At 41.5% G+C, this 20,658-nt stretch overlaps 2 protein-coding genes across 5 annotated transcripts in view; one reads left to right on the top strand and one right to left on the bottom strand.

Annotated features, from left to right (window-relative positions):
* Nucleotides 1-5,080: 5,080 nt before the first annotated feature.
* Nucleotides 5,081-15,198, bottom strand: HIGD1A (HIG1 hypoxia inducible domain family member 1A). 3 transcript variants are annotated; one of them, XM_027837224.1, is made up of 5 exons: nucleotides 15,091-15,198; nucleotides 12,508-12,581; nucleotides 10,505-10,623; nucleotides 8,043-8,177; nucleotides 5,081-6,294 (listed from the first exon to the last, which is right to left on the bottom strand). In XM_027837224.1, exons 3-5 carry the CDS (start codon nucleotides 10,599-10,601, stop codon nucleotides 6,245-6,247), a joined length of 282 nt encoding a protein of 93 aa, XP_027693025.1. In that variant the 5' UTR covers nucleotides 10,602-10,623; nucleotides 12,508-12,581; nucleotides 15,091-15,198; the 3' UTR covers nucleotides 5,081-6,244. The 3 variants fall into 3 exon arrangements, with proteins under 3 accessions (XP_027693025.1, XP_027693024.1, XP_027693026.1); XM_027837223.1 differs by lacking the exon at nucleotides 12,508-12,581; XM_027837225.1 differs by lacking the exon at nucleotides 12,508-12,581 and having other exon boundaries at nucleotides 10,505-10,619; nucleotides 15,091-15,195.
* Nucleotides 15,199-15,359: 161 nt separating this feature from the next.
* Nucleotides 15,360-20,658, top strand: part of ACKR2 (atypical chemokine receptor 2) — a 78,968-nt gene continuing 73,669 nt past the window's right edge. The window contains exon 1 of one of the 2 annotated variants that reach the window (XM_027837277.1): nucleotides 15,360-15,415. The gene's annotated coding sequence lies outside the window, so the exon portion shown is untranslated. Of the gene's footprint in view, nucleotides 15,416-15,908; nucleotides 15,950-20,658 lie in introns of those variants that run through there. The other variant, XM_027837278.1, reaches the window with a different exon arrangement.

Below are 20,658 nucleotides of genomic sequence, written 5' to 3' on the forward strand. Positions count from 1 at the left end.
TTCAATGACAAATTTTACTATTAATCCATGAAGTTACTCATTTGTTATATGTTGCAACCTGGTCACACCCATCATTTATCTTTCCATTGTTCTCTATGATACTTATTTTTAATTCTTTAGAGATGATTGCATTCTATGTGTCATGGCCCTTTGGCAAAACTAGCAGAATATAAAAAGATGAGCCTTTGTTTCTGTGGGAAGCTGGGGATTGATTACTGTAAGGAGCTCTGCAATTTCCTGAAAGCAATCTAGTCCATTCTCCAACTCCTACTCACCTCAGGTTCAACTTGCAGCCCATCTGTACTGTCTGTCCCACAGAAACATATTGGACAAGTTCTATAGGCTGTTCATTAAAATACAGGTCATAATCTGGGCAACATTCTTTATCCACTTGGTATTTCCTGGGTAGATGATCAGGCCAAGACCTTTTCTAGAAAACTATTCAGCCTTCTGGGGTTTGATGCAATCAGCACAACATGCATCAGCAAATAGGAGCATCTAGAGGACCTCACCATCCAGGGAAGTCCTCTTCAACTTGGATTCTGCCCTGAATTTCTCTCGTCAGAGTAGTGAATACAGTCGGCAAGAATGCATCTCTCTGTTTTATGGTTCATCTGATATTTATATCTTTCACAGAATCTTAAATGATTTTGATACATGGATAGGAGATACCTTGTTGGAAAAGGCTTTAAGAAAATATGTTCTACTAAAAGTAGCAGGATATAAAGTAAATCCACATAAATCATCAGCATTCTTATATATCACAAACAAAACTTGGCAAGAAGAGATAGTGAAAGATACCCATTTAAAATATCTCTAGACAGCATAAAATACCTGGGAGTATACCTGCCAAAACAAACCCAGGAACTATATAAATAAAACTTTAAAAAAAAATTTTACACAAATAAAATCAGATTTAAATAATTGGAGAAATATTAAGTGTTCATGGGTAGTCAGGGTAAAAATCAAATGCTAAATCAAATGCTTTTTAAAAATAATTCAGGGGTAGCTAGGTGGCACAGTGGATAGAGCTCCAGCCTTGAAGTTAGGAGGACCAGAGTTCAAATTCAGCCTCAGACACTTGACACTTACTAGCTGTGTGACCCTGGGCAAGTCACTTAACCCCAATTGCCTCACCGAAAAATAATAATAATAATCCAGGCAGATTCCTTAAGAATCTGGCCCACTTGTATCGGTGTCACAAATAGCTCAGACACCTAGGAATCTTGTCCATCTCAACCAGTGTCATAATAAACTTGCTACTTGGACTGAAAGAAGGCTGGAGTGGTCAAATTCTTTTGAAGCAGACCTGCACCCTGTACTTCAGAGTTCCCAGCACCCCAAATCACCACATATTGCAGTGACCCTATTATGGAGAACTGCCTGACCCCCTCAAGCCCTTCTCCCATCAAGACTGGAAGGAACTGTGGGGAGAGAGGAAAGTGAGATGGCCAAGGCAACATGAGATAAGAAGCCAGCCAACCTTGACACTCAATTTGTGTCTTGCAGACTACAGGCCATTCTCCTACAGTTAGTAGGAAACAGTGGGTACCGGCCAATGTCCCCCCGCATCTCTCCTGGATGCAGCCTGTGCTCAGTTCCAAGTCAACCTCTTTTCTGGGATGCCCTCCAGGCAAGGACAGCTCTATGGCCCTTGCCAGCAGGAAGCAATTTCAGAAGTCAAAACCATCACCCCTTACACCAAAATATTTTGGATCCCATTTGAGAGAGGAATGATGGGGATGGGATCTGAACCCCAAAAATGAAAAGACCTTTTCTTTAAGACCTGGACCCCAAAGCCCCTGAACCCAGATCTCTGGTGTTCACTTTAGGAATCCAGCCCATCCCAGTCAATAATGCCTTTTCATTGTGGCCATTGTCTGCACCTGGCCCACCACTCCTTAATCCCATGCAGATCCTCCCACAGACTTTCTGTATAAAAGTACCAATTTCATCCTCATCAAATGCACAGATCCCTAAGAATCTGGCCCCGCTTGTACTGGCATCACAAAAGGCTCAGACTCACTAGGAATCTTACCCACCCCAACCAGCATCATAATAAATCTGCTACTTGGACTGGGGAAAAAAATCCAGTATATATGTTAGGATCTTATACGTTTCAATAAATTGTAAAATGGCAAATAGGATCTACTCCTATTGTTTGCAAAAGCCTGCTTGTTACCTACTACTCTCATCAGGGATGCCCTTGATTCATGTCTAAATGACTCAGAAATAAAGATTTTGTATATATATGGGAGAATAAGCATATTGGTCAGTAGTTGTTTTTTTGGTCACCGTTTTTTAGTATTAAAGAGGTCTGATATATTTCCACCACCTTTGGCCTCTTTCCCTACACCAGACACTTCCTATTTCATGTAAAGTACTCTCAGTGCCCTCATATTGGTCTCCTGCCTGATCAATATCCTGAGGGAAGAGGAGAGGAAGGAAGAAAGGCAAGAGAAGAGGCACAAAGAGGAGGTGGGTGCCTTCACGTATCTCCACATGTCTCCTGCCTGCTCTCCAGCTTCTCATAGGAACGTGAAGTGGAGGTGGCTACCTTACCATCATACCCTGCAAATCTGCCTGTTCTCCAGCCTTTGAGAAGAGAAGCACTATTTTATCTTAACAATCCCTTATTGCTGAGATGTGGGGAAAGGGGGCCATTCCATCTAGCTTCCAGACTAGTTTCCTGCCTTGGGGAAAGAGAGTATCAACACTCCTACTGCCTTTGAAAATCTCTAAATTTTTCACTTAAGGATTAACAAGCTCCTACCTGGTCATACCTTCCACATCCCAGTGATTCTGAATGCCTATAGATCATCATCCAAAACCCATTCCCCATCTCCCACTACCTGATTCCTTATTCCCATTCCCCCCACTCCCCCTAAGTCTCAACCAAATGCCAACCACCCCTTCCACTGTGCCCTTGGAATGTCTGCTCCATAGGCAACAAATTTGCTTTTATCTTAAATCTTTTCAATTTCCGCTCCTTCCATCTTCTGGTTCTCCCTGACCTGTCTCCCTCCCTGACACAGTCTTTGTGGCTACCCTTTCCAGCACTGGATGGACTTTAACTCATTCCCTTCAATTCACTGGTCAAGGGGGGGGAGTTGGAATATTCCTTGCTCCCCACTGCAACTTCCAGGTTCTTCCCCTACCATCATCACTCAGTAATGTCTCTTCCTTTGAGGTCCATACAATCCACATCTACCACCCAATCAAAATCCTGGTACAGATGAAATCTACAGAGCTCCCAAACATTGCCCTTCCTCAGTGATTTAGGTACATGGCTCACAATCTTTTTTCTCCAACTACTGCCCTTATACTAGGGGACTTCAACGTATATATTGACTCTCCCTCAAACACCCTATCCTCCCAATTCAATCTATTCATTTCCCAGGACCTACTCTACCCTCACCTCAGCCACACCCCAAAATAGTCATACTCTTGATCTTGCCATCACTCACACAAATGCACCACCTCCATGTTCATGAATTCTGAAATTTCTTTATTTGGTATCACCCTATGTCACGGTCCTCTCCAATAACTGAGGACAAACCACCTATCTACTCTTTGATGCGGTGACACTGGCCTCCTTGCTGTTTCTTGAACAAGGCATCCCATCTCCTCTGTTCAGCATTTTAACAGCTGTCTCCTATGCCTGGAATGCTCTCCCTCATATCCACCTCCTGGCTTCCAGTACCAGCAAAAATCCCACCTCGTAAAAGATTCTGTGGCTGTGCACTGTTGTAACACCCTCTTGTTCTTTCCTTTTTATCTTGTTTGCACTGAAGTCATTTGCATGTTAATTTTGAGCTCCTTGAAGGGAAGGACTATCTCTTCCCTTTCTTGGGATCCCCCAGGGCTTACCACAATGCCTGACATTTCTTCAGTCATGGCCAACTTCATGATTCAGTGGCCCATAGCGGTACCAATACTGTTCAGGGATTCTTGGCAAGCATAATGGAGTGGTTTGCCATTTCCTTCTCCAGTGTACTGAGGTTGTGACTTGCTGAGGTCATATGACTGAGGTCACATTTGAACTCGAGTCTTCCCGCCTTCTGCCCAACATTCTATCCACTGAGCCACCAAGCTGTCTTAAGCAACAAAGACAATAAATGCTCATTGACTTCTTGCTTCCTCGGTATACCCTTGGTCCTACTGGATGCTTTTCCCATGTCTTTAGTGTCATTTTTATCTCCCTTTAAGTACATCTGGGACTGTTAAGATCCAAGTGTGGTTGTTCCATTGTCGTTGATGTTTTAGTAAACTTTAAAGCTATATACTTTTTTCCTGTTATTCTCCAATTGTCTTCATGTGTCTTTGGGACAACTTTGCATAGTTGGATCTCTTGCCAAGCTTCCTTTAAATTGTTTCTATCCTCCACTTCATGACATGATAGTGGCCTATCATCCATCCTTCTGCTTAAATCCAAAGGCGCTTTCTGAGCTCTCTGGCTCTTAAGACAAATGGAGATACTCATGCTGAACCTTTGCCAGGCAACCTGGGCTCAAATCCCGATATTTAATAGCTGTAATGTTGGGCAATCATTTCACTTCTACTGGACTCAGTTCCTTATCAATAAAATGAGAGGGTTGAACTAGATGGACCCTAAGGTCCCTTCCAGCTGTTGTTTTGTCATTTCTGACTCTGTGACCTCTTTAGCAAAGACATTGGAGTAATTTGTCATTTCCTTCTCCAGCTCATTTTACAAATTGGGGCAAACAGGGTGACTTGTCTAGGGTCACATCTAGTGTCTGAGGCTACCTATCTACCACAGTTCAATTTCTGTATAAAACTGTAATTGGTCTCAATGGCAATTGCTGCCCATTTCTCACTTCTTTTTTGCTAATTACTCGTTTCAATAGTTCAAGTTGTTCTAGTTGTATACCATCTTTTTCTCTGTAGAATGTACTAACTCTGATCTCTGCCCTATCACATGATTTACCCCCAGACAGCTGACTCAATAACATTACTAACAAATAATCTATTTACTTTTTATTTGGTGCTTGCCTTGTCTGGCACCTCATAAATGTCTGTTAAAATTAATACAAATTTCTAACAATAAACAGTCACAAAATCAGTCTTCTGATTTTATTATTTAAGCTTACATCATTCCTAGACTTAAAGCAGAAAAAAACCCAAAACATTTGCTTTCTGGGAACATGTGCTGTTTTTGTACTATTTGGGGTAAGGTGATTCCATTATGTTAACTTGAAATAAGGTACAAGACATGTGATGTGTTCATTTTATTTAGTAATATCCATACCATGTTATTACCACGGAATGTAAATCCATTTTAAACATTAGAATTCCACAAGTATAACAAAGCATTTACTTAAATATGTCAACATTTGTGTAAGGAGAATGCTGCCCATAATATGAAACCATCAAATCTAAAGGACAGTAATGTATTTCAGTTGGACTACACTCTTGATAGAGAAAACAAAATACTAATACTGCACATTTTAAGAGTTCTCTTTACTGAACAAGCACTTCAAATACATATAAAACAGATGGCATTTAAAAAACAATTTCAATATGGAAGCAGCAAAAATATAACTAAGCCATACCATTTGTTATTCTCATCTTTTACTAACTTTATAATAAATACTACTGCATTAAGTAGCCTGGTTAGCAACTGTTCAAGGCTCATCTCAAATACAAACAAGTTGTCTATGGTACAGGTAGAGAAGAAAACTCTTGCTACAATATTTTATTTCATGTTTTTCTTACAGATGTTCTTTTGGCTCTAGTCAAAGCCAGGCAGCCCTTAGACACTGAAGTTTCCACCATTCTACAAGATAAGGAGGAAGTGTTTCCTGAATTGTGTTAAAGCAGCTTCCTATATTATATCCCAAAATATGTCCCATTCTAAAGCAAGAGGAGCTACATTAAGTCTTGGCCCTGTAATTTTTTAAGTCATTAATTTTTGAGATTGGAGAAATATGAATATAATTTATCACCCAAGTAAGCTTCAATGACCAGTTCCTTTTGCACTAACTTAGCTCTCCCTCATTAACTCTTGGATACCAATCAGTATACCTTGAATCACCTGGGAAACTAAAGCTTCCATAAAAAAAAAAAAATCCAATCTTTAGAATATCATGATTGGGTTGTGTCTGACATGTGCTGCTTTTTTAGAACCACATATCCCTAAATTGATTTATTTTTAAACATAAAACAAATAACCTCAATGTGAGGTATCTAGCTCTAAAACATCAGCATGAAGACAGCATCTTTCCTAAGGTTTGGGTTTTGCCCAGTATTCCCGATACATGGAGTACAACATACCTAAAGAAAAAAGACAAGGTAGTTAGAATTTTAGCCTGGTTTTCTATATGAAATAAACCAAGCCATTTTTAAAATTGGCCACAACAAGCAACACCACCAAGAAAAGTTTACACAAGGAATCAGGACACTGAGCACCCTTCCATTTTCATCTTCCTTTACTATCTTAAGGATTATAAATTAAACTCTTCATAATTCCCTAACTAGCTCATGAGGTTACATGATCATAAGGACAAAATTATTTGTTGGCTGCCAAAGCAGCATAGACAAATCATAAATCTTCACCTCTAGAAAAGACCTTAGAAATTATCTAGTCTAGCCTCATTTTATAAATGAGGAAACTGAGACTAGAAGTGACTGATCCTAGGCTGCACAATGTGTATCAGAGACAGGATTCAAACAACCCAGGTATCCTGACTCCAAGTCCAGGACTTTTTGTAAAGAGGCATCCCTGGTATTTATCAAGTGACAAACTGAAATTCAATAAATGCCTCTTCTCATCTAATTCTTAATTCCTCCCTCCTAACGTAAACCCATGTATAATGCTAACAGACATTTATCCCATGAATGCTACCAATCCTGGTAAAGCATTTCCAATACATTAAAAATGTAGAATTTCATCCACATGGATGATCCCTGTCAATGTAAATTGCAGGCCTTCACCTCAACAGTTTCATCAGCTGCTGCTGCCAAAAAAATTTCATCACCTGATAACCAACCCTATGTTTATGATCTTCACCAAACTTAGAGAGGCTGGGCCTCAAAAAAATGGCCACACTCTTTGGTCAGGTTAGTATGTAAAACCTTTCCAGGTTAGTAAAAACTCCAAAGCTTCTGTTTCATTGGCACAGCCTTTGAGAAACCAAGGTCACTTCTATACCAAAAGGAGGGTCAGAAGGAGAGAATGGTGTTTCTAATACTTATGCTTATAGATATTTGCTCAGTATCGTGCATTAGAGTATAGTATCACTAAGGGAAAGGATTAGTTTTTTTCCCCCCTCTCCTTCCTGTTTAATGCTTCATTGCTCCTAGTATAACAGTGAAATCTGTTAGGTGACCAATTACTTAATTCAGCAATTCAGGTGTGAATAAAAGCCTACACTAGGGCAGTAGCAGTGAGACTAAAAAGCATAAAGGGCAGTAATTTAACAATGTAATTTTCATTAATTTGAAGATGTCATGATTACTGTATACATACCACAATCAGGAAAAATATTCCTTACCATTTTAAACTGCTTAAAGATTACTTTGTAAACCCAAGATTGGAGACTTTTCAAAGACTATGAAGGGCATGAGATTTAGAGCTGGAAGATCTTAAATATTACGGTTCAAACCCTTCATTTTATAGATGAGAAAACTGAAGCCCAGGGTAACTGACACCCAAAATTCTACAGGCAGTAATAATTATGAATGTAAACCAAGTTATTCTGCATTGTGTTAAAATTTAACAGTGGTTCCCAAAGTGGGTGATACTGCCCCCTGGGGGGCACTGGAACAATCCAAGAGGGGCAGTAGTAGCCTACAATGCAATTGTACACTTAAATCTAAGATTTCTTTGCCCAAATAACTTTGGGAACCTCTGTGTTAAACAATCAACCGATTAAAAGTCATTTAGTTTTTGGATGCAAAAGATACTAACAAATATCTGCAGGAATCTTTCTAAACATTTACCTCATTCTTTTTTTTTCTTAATGATATGCATTAATAAGGAACTTTATTGGAGAATGAAATGTTTGCTGTGGAGGACCTACCAACAGTCATTGCTCCTACTACAAAGCCTTGGGCTCCCACACGCATGTGAATCAGGTGGACAGACATTTTAGTATCCCCTCTGCTCTTCAGTTTGTATAATCCATATGCAACAATAGCTGCAAAGCCTGCTATTCCTGTAAGGCAAAGAGTCAACAGGTAATACGCAAGCCAAATGCATAAAGAAAAAAAAGAGCAAGTATCAGATCTGTGAACAAATAACTAGATAACTATCTTCTATACTTCACCCAATGGATTAGTGTTACCTATGTTTACGTCTTATACTACTACTAGACTATTGAGTTCCATGAGGAAGAATTTGCCTAAACTTTGTATTTTGCCTATCATGGTGCTCTGCACTCCATACAGCAAGTGCCAGCTGGATGAATCAATCAACTAAATTATATATGCAGTGCCGCTTACAGACACAGCCAAGGCCCTCTCCTTTACTTGTCCCTGCTATATCCCCAGGCTATGACCCTATCTCTTCTCTCTTTACAGCCAAATTCTAGAAAGTCACCTATATTCACAGCCTCCAATCTCATCAATTCTCACAAGTCAAATTTTAGACCCAAGCACTGAACTAAACATGCCCTCTCTAGTTACCTACAAGTTCTGACCTGCCAAGGCCAAGGGCCTTTCCTCAGTCCTCACTCTACCTGATCTCCTAACTTTTACAACAGTCCATTACCCCTTCTTCTGTCTGCTGCAGGAGGAGGTGCACCATCTGGAGCTGAAGGGCCTGGGACTGAGTTCCGGTTCGGCCACTCAAGGTGTGACCCTGGACAAGTCACTCACCTCTCTCTCATTTTGAAGAGATGGACTACTAGGCTTCAAAGGCTGCTTCCAGCTCCAAATCTATGACACGGTGATCTTTCACTGGCTTCCATGACACCGTTCTATCGTAGTTCTTCTCCTGAGTCCAATCATTCTTTCTCAGCCATCTTTTCTGAAGTAACAACTTGTTTTCCACCCAATAGGTGTGACCATCCCCAAAAGCTCTGTTCTCACTCACCTCCTTTTTTTATACTTCCTCCTTATCTCACCTCATCAGCACCTCTGAGTTACCATCATTAAGTTATTGTCTTTACATAGTTATAAGCTAGTAGAGATGTAGGAGGTCATCTAGTCAAACTCCCTCAATTGCTGAGATGAAGACCTGAGGTCTACAGAGGTTAAATAGATTCCCTGAAGTCACACAGGTAGTAATCAATCAGGGGAAATTTGAACTCAGGATCTCTGAACCTAGAGCCAGTGATCTTTCCACCAAACCATGCTGCCTGTGTGCAGAGGAATCCCAGATCCAGAGCCAACCCTAATCTTTCTCCACAACTCCAGGCCCATATCACCAATTGTGGGCTGGACAAATAACTCATTTTTTCACAAACTTATCCCAACTCCAACTTATTTCCATTGATGGCACTGTCTTTCCATCAACCCAGATGTACAACCTTTAAGTAACACCTGATTCTTCCCTCTCCCTTACATTGCTACCAATTGCAATTCATTACCAGTCAATGGATTATCATCACCATCTTCATATCTTATGAGATTGAGTCTCCCTATCTCACCCAGGCTGGAAGTGTAGCAGGCCTGATTTCCCTGATGGGTCACCATAAAAGCTTTGGCCTGTTCTGTTTTCCAACCTGGACCAGAAATCCTGGTACCCACCCCACCCCACAGCCCCATCTCAGGGGTTCATCATCAGGGTCAAACTTAATGCAGAAACTTGATTACCTTTAACTCTATTTCAGCTCAGAACTACTAAGCTCAAGAGAGCCACCAGCCTCAGCCTCTACAAGTAGGAGGGATTACAGGTCTACGTTATCACATCTGGCCAATAAAATCATTTTAAAGTCTAATGACTAGAAATGCAAAATCTTAATTAAAGTCTTAAATATACTTTGGGCCATTTTCAGAATGGAAAGAATCTTTAAAGGGAATATACGTGCTAGGTTCCCTAAACTGAAATGGTGAATCAACAATGATCAAAACCAATGTTTTGTACATTATGTACATTATTTACAGCTTATCAAAGCAAATGCCATAGCAAAATCTCCTCATAGATTTCCAAGTCCTTGGATTTCAGGGAAAAAAAACTAAAAGGAAATTTTAGAGACATAATGAGAAAAGTGGCCCCCAGTTAAGCTCAGTGACCTGCTCAAAAGTCACACAGCAAAGCTGAGATTAAAATTCAAGGTTCCTTTCCTGATGGAAACCCTGTCTACAGCTCCTTCCACTATATCATGCTGCTTTTCTGATCTTACTCAAGTTAACAGGCAACATAACAAAACTCTGGTACATAAGAATTCTAGTCACAAAATTCATACAACTACTTGTTCTCACTGCATTTTAAATAGCCAAGATATCTAAAAAGAAATGCATCTAGGAACTGTTTGAATAGAACTGATGTTTCAATGCATACCATTTTACTGATAAATTGTTTTGTCACAGGTAGACTCACCAATTGGGACAAATGGTGCCTCTTTAGCTTTTCGAGCAAGTTTTGATCCTGAAGTCTCATCATAAGTGGAGAGGGAAACATCATTGTCTGCTGACATTGTAGCTGGTTGAAGAGCCTTCCTAAAAGAATTTGAAAGAGATTTTACATTTCAAAAAGTACCTTAAAATACAAAAGGTTAAGGATGTACTTCAAAGTGTGTCTAATTTTGATCTTTCGTTAATTTTTTCTAAACTCTTCTTGAACAACATTTGCCTAAATGTCAGGCTGAAATTTCTAACACTTAAAGTTCAGTTTTCAGAATAGTACCTCATTAAGAATTCAAACTTTTTTCTTACATATATAAAAAAGGCCAATGACAAATACAGAAGTTCACTGTCCTTGAACTTAAGACTTAGAAACTATACTTCACCTATCATTCAAACATTTGACATGATGCAGAAAGAATGCTTGTTATGAGTATTAGCAATTTGCTTCCTTCAAAAAACCAAAATCAAACAGTTGCTTAAAAAAAAAAAATAAAGTTTTCAGAGAATCATCTACCCAAAGAAAGGTTCATTTCCAAATAAGGATTAGCAAAATATACTAAAACTGGAAGGGGAGAGTAACATTAAAAAAAAAGTGGGGTGGGAAGGGGAGGAAAAAGTGGGTTTTTAGCATGCCATAAAGAAGTCAAATGTGCTGTGCCTAAAATTTTTAGTTAATTTTAAAACTTAATTAGCTCACATCCATGGACACCTATCTGTTGGCTGCTACTATTGTATAACTGAGTGCCTCCAGACTTCATGCTAATAATAGTTGGATTAATTACTAATTGTAAAAAACTGCAGCCTGCACACATTTCTGATCAAGTGTCTCACTCTGAAATTAAAAAATGTTAAAAATCTATTCCAATTGAAGGAAGCTTTGCTAGTGAAAGCCTATCAAGCACAATATCTTCTCCTCAAATTTGAGGGCCTTTGAAAACTATGACAACCCGAACTGATAAACTTCTTCAATCCAATCATCCCTGAAATCTTTTCAATTAAGTACTAATCCACACAACTTTGCTCCATTCAATTGCTACTATTTCTGCTCATCTCATCTACTTTGTGCTACCCTTGCCTCATTTCCCCCTTTTCTTACATGTCCCCACCCCTCTGTACCATTTCTCAACTCCTTTCTAACCTTCTTTCTCTCTCCTCCATGGTCTGCTAGCATTCATTACTTCACATTCTTCAACGTGCTCCTGCTAATCCTCCATTCCCTAAGTCTTTGTAGTCATTCAGCCTCATCCTACCTTTCAGAACAGAGAAGAATAAAGCAACAAAGTGAAATGCTATTCAGGATGCTGAACTATGGGGTAGCTAGGTGGTGCAGTGGATAAAGCACCGGCCCTGAAGTCAGGAGGACCTGAGTTCAAATCCAGCCTCAGACCAAACACTTGACACCTAATAACTGTGTGACCCTGGGCAAGTCACTTAAACCCAATTGCCTTTCAAAAAAAAAAAAAAAGGAATATGCAGGATGCTGAACTGTGCAAGGATGAGAACCAGTTCACTCATGATTGAGGTCCCAAATATAAATAGCCTTTGCACTGAATTCCAGCCCCAGACAAGAAAGAAAATGTCTGGGTCCTGAGGCTACTTGTTGCTTTTGGGAATTAGGGCCTATTCAAATGCACAGAACATGTGGAACATATACAGGACAAGATCAAAGAGTGGCTGATTCTTGGATAAAGCATAGCTATCCTAAAAAATAATGCTTTTATACCTGCTTACTCCAATGGATCCTCAATGGATATCCAAGGATATCATTTTCCTCAGCTTGGAATTCAAGGTCCTCCACAATATGATCCTACCATTACTGACCACTCTTACTGCCCTCGGATTCACAGAAGCCTCCTAGAGTTGGCTAAGACCATATGCTATCTACCTTTAAATCCCTCGCTTCACAGAAAAGGAAGCTAAGACCTGAGGAAGTTGTAACTTGCCTAAAGTTACACAATACAAATGAGCATTACTCACTCTTTGTATTTAGTCTTATTTTGCCTTGTCTTTACCAGGTGAGAAGTGATGAGGAACCTGAACCAGGGTGGTGGCTGTGTAAATAGAAGGAAAAGGACAATTAAAGATGACAGAAACAATGAAATTGAGTCAACAGACTGAATACATAGCATAAGAGTGAGGTGAGGGTATCATCAAGGTTGTAACTGGAGAGTAGTGTTTTATTAGGAAATTAGGAAAATGAGTGGGTTTGAGGAAAGATGATAAGTTCTGTTTTAGACATGTTGAGTTGAAGATGCCTAGGCAACTGTGATTCAGGGCTGTAGTTGAGGAGAAAAGACAGGACCCAATAAATAGATCTGAGAATTATTTGTATGAGATGATAACTGAACTCTTGGATACTGAGGAGAAAAAGCCCAGGAGAGAACCTTTGGAATTAACAAAGAACATGAACATGAAGATGGCATGAAGAACCATCTGTGTACTTCTCAACATGTACTTCTCTAAGTTTCAATTTCCTTATCTGCAAGAAGTTGACTAGATCAATGCTGTTAAAACAGAATTACATAAGGATCCCTGTGGCTACATAATTGTCTTAGAAAACCACCTATTAACATTTTCTATGTTCTATTATATTTTTTATTTTGTTAGATATTTCCCAATTTAATCTAGTTCCAAATGTGTAGGTGGACTGCCTATGGATTAGATAATCTCTAAATTTCCTTTCCTGCTCTAAATCTCACATTCCTAAGTCAAACCTCTCATTTTAGAGTTGAGGAAACTGTGACCCAAAGATGAATTTATTTGCCCAATGTTAATTAGCAGAGCAGGTACCAGAATTCAAGTTTCCAAACTTCTAGTTCAGTGTTCTTTAAAACCACAAGGCAAAATAATTGATTTCCTGATGTTGGTACAAAAATAATTTCAAAAGCTATCAAAACATGCCACTTTAATTTTCACCTGTGAGAATATACATAATAAATATCACCCCTTCCAGACCTCACACACCTATGAAGCAAAAAAAGGATATCACGGATAGAAAAGGGAGGCTAGTTTTTCTTGCCTAAAAATAAATCATTCCAGGGCAGCTAGGTGTTGCTAACCCTGGAGTCAGGAGGACCTGAGTTCAAATTAGAACTCGGTTACTACCTGTGTGACCCTGAACAAGTCACTTCACCCTGTTTGCATCAATTGTTCATCTGTAAAATGAGCTGGAGAAGGAAATGGCAAACCACCCCAGTCTCTCTGCCAAGAAAACCCCAAATAGGGTCACCAAGAGTCCAACACAACAGAACAAGTTAAGACTCATGTAAAGCTGGATCACTTTATGATCTTTTATTTCTGCCTTCTAACCCATCCGTTGGAAAAAAAACTTAAATCTGATTATTCCTGAACTGACTCTCAGAGGAAGGAAGTAGGGCAGATACTTAGCACCAAAAGAAAAAGGGATTGGAATAGCTGGGACTATAAAAAATCTTTAACATGTCCCAACTACAACAGTATCCCAGCCAGAGCTACCATTAAAGGAACAAAAGATGGCAGGCCTTTCCCTCTGACGTCTAGCCAGCTGGAGAGGTTCACAGTTCACACCTTTTAACTGACACTGGCCCCTACCTACTCATCTTCCAAACAGGATCACAGGGTAGCAAGCTAATAGCAAGCACTTAGTAAATGCCTGTTGTTTGAATGGTAGATTATCGTTGCCACCTCTAAGAGGCCCACCGCCATTCCGGGAGTTAGGAGCTGAACAAACGTGGTCATCAGAATTAAAAAGCCTCCTAGAAACCAAACAACAATTGAATGGAACCCCAGAACTAAAGAAATACTGCTAAATCATGCTGGTCCCTCACAATTTCAGAGGAAACCATGAGGGGGAGGATTTTTATTTAGCCACTGATGGGGTAGGAGTGGAGGTCTGGGTGCCTGCCTCCACATGGGGCAGAGATGGGCCACATACAGGGGGTGAGCGGGGATATATGCCAAAGAAAAGTAAGGAGAGAGGAGACTTTTCCATTCAGACCTGTGCTGGCCCCTCAGGCCTATCCACGACCTTCCCTCACCTCCCCCATCTCCCATGACCTTGTCCAACTTTCCAACCTGCTCCTCGGGGCCCTCTCGGTTTCCTGCCTTCCTCAGGAAGGGGCTCCCGTGGTTCCTCCCCTAATAAAACAACCCTCCCCCTGCTCAGGGCCCACTGGGCTCCCCCAGGCCAGTAAGAGACCCTCCCCCAGTAAAAGTCCCCACAAGCAGTTCCCTCTGCCCCCCACAGCCAGGATCCCCCCTGCTCCCGACCGGCCAGATAACCGCGGCCGTTCGCCCCCTATGCCTTCACCCCGGCTCCGTCTCTGCGCTCGTGATCCCCGAAATCGTCTGTCTCCTAGCCATGCGCCCTCTCCCCTCAGGCCCTACCTCCCGCGTCGCTCACCCGCGTGCCTCTCCCTTAGCTCCGTTCCCCGCAGGCCTTTCAACCGCCCTGCCCTCCTCTCCCCCAGGGTGCCGTCACGCGCCCCTTCCCCCTCTCTCCCCAAGCCCCCTTCCCCGAGGGGTATCTCTCCTCCACCCGGCCGGCCCGCACACCTCCGGTGCCCACAAACCCTCACTCACAGAACGAGAGGAAGCAAAACCACCTCCCACAAGCAGCCGGCCGCTTCTGCTTCGCCTCCAGCTTCCCCGTCTACTTCACGCAGACTAGCGGCGCCCGAGCAGGCTCAAAGTAAAGGGGCGGGGCATCCGGTCGGCACTCCCTCCTCCGGAATCCCCGCCCCCACCACCGCGGGGCGGAAGCGACCAATAGGGAAGGGCGGGGCGGGGCTAGAGGATGCCTGGGCCGCGAGGAAGGGGGAACCCGGAGCTGAGCCCGCTAGCCGCGCGCAGGCGCAGTGGAGGCCGGTCCCCCTCCCTCTTCAGCCGCGACCCTGGAGCCTCCGAGGTGAGATCCCTCCCCGAGCGGGTGACCTCTCTTGGGCCCTCCCGGGCCGAACCCGGAAACAGGATATTTTTAGGGGGCAAGACCGGGCTGTCAAGGTCACCTGGCCTGCCCTGGCCTGTCCTGGCCTGTCCCGGCTACGTCATTCGTCACACGCCCTGTTCCCAGTAGTTGGGCGGAAACACCGAGTCCTGGGAACTCACGTACACACGCCGTGGGCGGAGGGAGGCTTGGGGCCCGGGAGGTGGAAACCTCTCGGCTTATCATCCCTGCTTTACCGGGCTGGAAACTGAGGCCGGGACCAGTGAAAACATTCCGCAAGGTCTCAGCTGCGCCTGGAGGCTCTCCTGCCTCCAGCTAGGTGTCGCTCAGTGAGTAGAACGCAGGAAGACCTGAGTTCAAATCCTCCCTCAGACTCCAGCTGGGTGGACCTGAGCAAGTCACTCACCCCTACGGAGGAGAACTCACTCTCCTCATCTGTAAAGTGGGCATGATAATAGTATCCACTTCCCAGGCTTGTTGTGAGGGTCGCCTGAGGTAAGATGTCATATTCACAAACCCTAAAGTTATTGCTAATTATTATCATTATTATTATTAGGGCAGCTAGGTGCATTTAGTGCTGGCCCTGGAGTCAGGGGGACTTGAGTTCAAATATGGCCCCAGAAATTAGCTGTGTGTGATCCTGGGCAAGTCACTTAACTCCATTGGCCTCAGTTTCCTCTTCTGTAAAAATGAGCTGGAGAAGAAAATGGCAAAACACTCCAATATCTTGCCAAGAGAACCCCAAATGGCCTCACGGATAACAATAATTCTTATTACTCCAGCCCCACTAAGCTCTCCCGTACACCTAGCTGCCATTCCCCAAACAAAGTCTCCCTCCAGGAGACCCAGAGCCCCACAGAAAACCAACTCCAGATTTTTAAACCTTTCCCAGAAATAACGTTTTGGCTCCTTCCCAACCCCATTCCTGCATCATCCCAGAATTGGGCACAGCTGTTCCTTGGGGTCGCTTCTACTGCCCTTTCTGTCCCCTGAGTGTTTTCAGTCCAAGTCCCCTGCTGAAACAGACAGCAGTTTCCATTTTCCCTCTCTTCCAGCTCTCAAATATTTAAGGGGTTTGAGGCTAAAAGCTTTGTTTAAAATAACAAAACTAAAAAAGGAAAGTTACAGAGTTGAAACAGATCTTAAAACTGTTGAAATAAATATTCAGGAAGATTAATGTCCCGTACTACTCTAGATTTTCTAAGTTGTTAGGCTTTATAAGATGATAGATGTGCAGCCCGGAGGGACCTCAGACATCATCCAGTCCAGTAATATCAAACTCAGATTGGGTATGGGAAGGAGCACTGATGTGTACAGAAGAATTCCTGCAGGCCACAGTTTAACTTGGTTTTAAAATGTGATGTCATCTAGGCCCTATTGTATTTTTATCTATTTAATTAAATATTTCCCAATTACAATTTAAACTGCTGGTATGTCTCTTGCTTATGATAACTCTGATCTAGTGTAATTAACCCCTCATTTCTGAGGCCCAGAAGGATTAAGGGCCTTGGCCAGTATCAAACTTCTCCGGATTTGGTCCGTTACCACTGCACTGCACTGCCTTTTAAGGCTTGAAATGCTGAGGAAGACTTGACTTCTCTGCTCTTTTCACTGACTCAGCTTTTGGTCTTTGCCTCAAAATCAGCCTTATGAGGGAATGAAAAATACTAATAAACCAGAGCTTTACTTAGCACATTTTTTTTCCATCCTAGATTGACCATCATTTAGAGATTGGTTTAAGGAACTAGGAATGTTTAGACTGAAGAAGACTGGGGAATTCAATGATCCTCATCTCCTGGTATTTGAAGAACTATCATAATGAAAAGGGATTGTTTATTCCCAGAGGGCAGCAATAGGATTGTGGGAGAAAGTTAGAGGGCCTCCAAATAAAATTAAACTTCCTGACAATGAGAGCTGACCAGAGGTGGAATGGGCAGCCTCTGGAAATCACTCCCCAGCACTGGAGGGCTTTAAACAGGTTCCATGATCACTTAAAGAAACTACAGAGATTATTTCTGCTCAGGACTGGAGGCCTCAGAGATCTCTTCTGGCAGTGAGAGTCTAGTCTTCATTTTAACCACAGAATTGATTTGGCAGACAGAATTTACAAGGCTCTTGGCCCCAATTTCTTTTTCTCACCTCAATCCTATCTGAATTGGCTACCAGATTTGGCAGGGGTCCCAGACCCTTGAACCTGTTGTCTGCTTCCTTTTTTTTTTTTGATTGGATAAATGGATTTTAATTTATTTATTTTGATTTATCAACAATCACTTCCATAAGCTTTTGAGTTTTAAATTTTTTCTCCCTCTCCCTCCCCAAGATGGTGTATAATCTGATATAGGCTATACATACACATTCCTATTAAACATATTTTCACATTAGTGATGTTGTAAGGAGGAATTAGAACCAATAGGAGGAACCACTAGAAAGAGGAAACAAAACACAACAGAGGGGGGAAAAAAAGCATATAAAAGAATATCCATCTCCTCCCCTGAAAGATCATGCTCATTTTTCCTGAGTTGACTTCTTTCTTAAGATTTGGGTCCTCAAACCATTTCCTTTGAATGAAATTCATGAATGATAAAGCATTTATTAAATGTCTAGGGCAGCTAGGTGGCATAGTAGATAGAATGCTGGGCTTGGAGTCAAGGCAGGCTCGTCTTAAGTTCAAATCCGGCCTCAGACACTTCCTAGCTGATTGACCCAGGGCAAGTCAGTTAACCCTGTTTGTCTCAGTTTCCTTATCTGTAAAATGAACTGGAGAAGAGAATGGCAAACCACTCCAGCATCTTTGCCAAGAAAACCTCAAATGGGGTCATGAAGAATCAGACACAACTGAAACAACTGAACAATACTGTCAAATACTGCTAAGGGCTGGGGATGCAAATAGAAAAGATGACATTGTCCTGGCCTTCAAGGGACTCACATTCTAATTGGGTGAAAAAAACACATTAACCCTTACCGTGTGCCAAACACTGTGCTAAAGGCTAAAAATCTTGTTAAAAGTGAATTTTGGGAGAGGACATAATTCTATCTTGTTCTATATCAGCCATTTTGCTGCATATGACCCTCACGAACTGCCAAACCAGCTGCAGCAGCTGGTATCTTTCAGTGTCTTCTTTCCTCGTCTTCTTAGTACAAAAAGACTTCGTTGCTGAAGGTAGAAGATTCCAACCCAGTGAAAATGAGCATGATCTTTCAGAGGGGGAGATAGATATTCAACGAAATAGGGCACTTTCAAACCTTCCTGATAGAAAGACCAGAGCTCAACAGAAAATTTGATCTTCAGATACAAGACTCAAGAGAGACATAAAAAGGTAAAGAGGACAGAAAGAAACAACATGTTATTAATAAGGGCAAACTGTTTACATCCCTACAAGGGAAGATGACGCTTGTAACCCTTGAGAACTGTATTGTTATTACACCATGTTAAAGAGGTATACATAAAGGGGGGGATAAATTGACTTTGATGTAATGATAAAAAAAACTAATCAAGTGGGTTAAATGGATCCAAGTAAGTGGGTTAATCTGATCTAAGAAAATGTAGTGAGAGAAAAGGAAAAGAGGAGACAGACAAGGGTAAATTACATTACAGGAAAAGGCACAAAAACCTATTACAGCAGAGGCAAAGAAGGGAGGGAGATGAGCATTGTTTGAACCTTACTCTCATCAGATTTGGCTCAAGAAGGGAATAATGTAATCAGGTATAGAAATCTAACTTGCCCTATAACAGTAGGAGGGAAAAGGGGACAGAAAAGGGAGGGGGGATAGAAGGGAGGGAAGAAGTAGTAAGGGTAAAGGGGAGGAAAACGGAGGGGGCTAATAGAAGGGAGGCAGTGGTCCCCACTGGTGAGGAGGGAAAAGGAGAAAGAAAAGCATAAACAGGCAGGGAAATAGGATGGAAAGACATAGATAGTAATCATAACTGTGAATGTGATATGTGAATGTAATGGAATACTATTATGCTATAAGAAATGATGAACAGGCTGACTTCAGAAAAACTTGGAAGGACTTGTGTGGTCTGATGCTGAGTGAAGTGAGCAGAACCAGGAGAACGTTGTACACAGTAACAGCCACGTTGTGAGATGACTAATATTGATAGACTTAACCCTTCCTGGCAATACAAGGATCTAAGACATCTCCAAAGGCCTCATGATGGAAAATGCTATCCACATTCAAAGAAAGAACTATGTAGTTTGAATGCAGATGGAAGCATACTATTTGCTAGTTTTTTTCTTCTGTTGTGTTTTGTTTTCTCTTTCTGGGGGTTCCTCCTGTTGGTTCTAATTCTTCCTTACAACATCACTAATGTGAAAATATGTTTAATAGGAATGTATATGTATAGCTTATATCAGATTGTACACCATCTTGGGGAGGGAGGGGGAGAAAAATTTAAAACTGAAAAGCTTATAGAGTGATTGTTGATAAATCAAAATAAATTAATAAAAGATAAAAAATTTTTAAAAAGGAAAAATATTTAAAAAAAAGAAGATTCCAAAGTCCTTGGAATGTCTTCCTCCATTTTTTGACCTAATAGTTCTCTTTGATTTAGTGAAACTAGCTGTACTAAAAAGATAACTCCTTTATCTATTTTCTGTAGTAAATGAAGACTCATCTTTCTTATTTTTTGTTTCATGTAACGTATAAACATTGCTTGCTGAATTGTGAATGATGTACTCCTCATGAACTGGTGGTAGAGAATGCCACATTCTGAGTGTAGTAAGACCTGTGCCCTGATTCCTTCTTACTTGTTGGCTTTAGCTAGTCAAATTGATAAAAAAAATCTATACAACATAAAGACAGAAAAAGTGAGACAATCCTGGAGTTCATAGTCTAATTGGGTAAAACATCACATATAAGAGAGTTTTGTTGTGAGGTGTATATGCAGAAGGCAAGGCCCAAGGAGCAGGAGGGTGCATCAGTACAACAGGCAGCAGTGCATTCTGGTCTACAAGTTGTAGTGATACATCAGAAAGTAAGGTCTAGAAGACTTTTAGGACATAGTGGTAGGGTAGTTGGTAAGGCCTGGTAGTCCTTCAACCTACCCCAACACCTCTGCACTGCTTTTGGACTTCACCATCATGCCTCCATGCCAGGTACCATCTTTCTCCCATCCCCATCCTATCCATTTTCAGCTTCCTCTTGTGTGTCTTTCACCATTAGATTTAAGCTCCTTGAGGGCAAGGACTATCTTTTTTGTATTT

This window comes from Vombatus ursinus, unplaced genomic scaffold (genome assembly GCF_900497805.2).
Source record: "Vombatus ursinus unplaced genomic scaffold, bare-nosed wombat genome assembly UNPS02014820.1, whole genome shotgun sequence".
NCBI classification, from domain to species: domain Eukaryota; kingdom Metazoa; phylum Chordata; class Mammalia; order Diprotodontia; family Vombatidae; genus Vombatus; species Vombatus ursinus.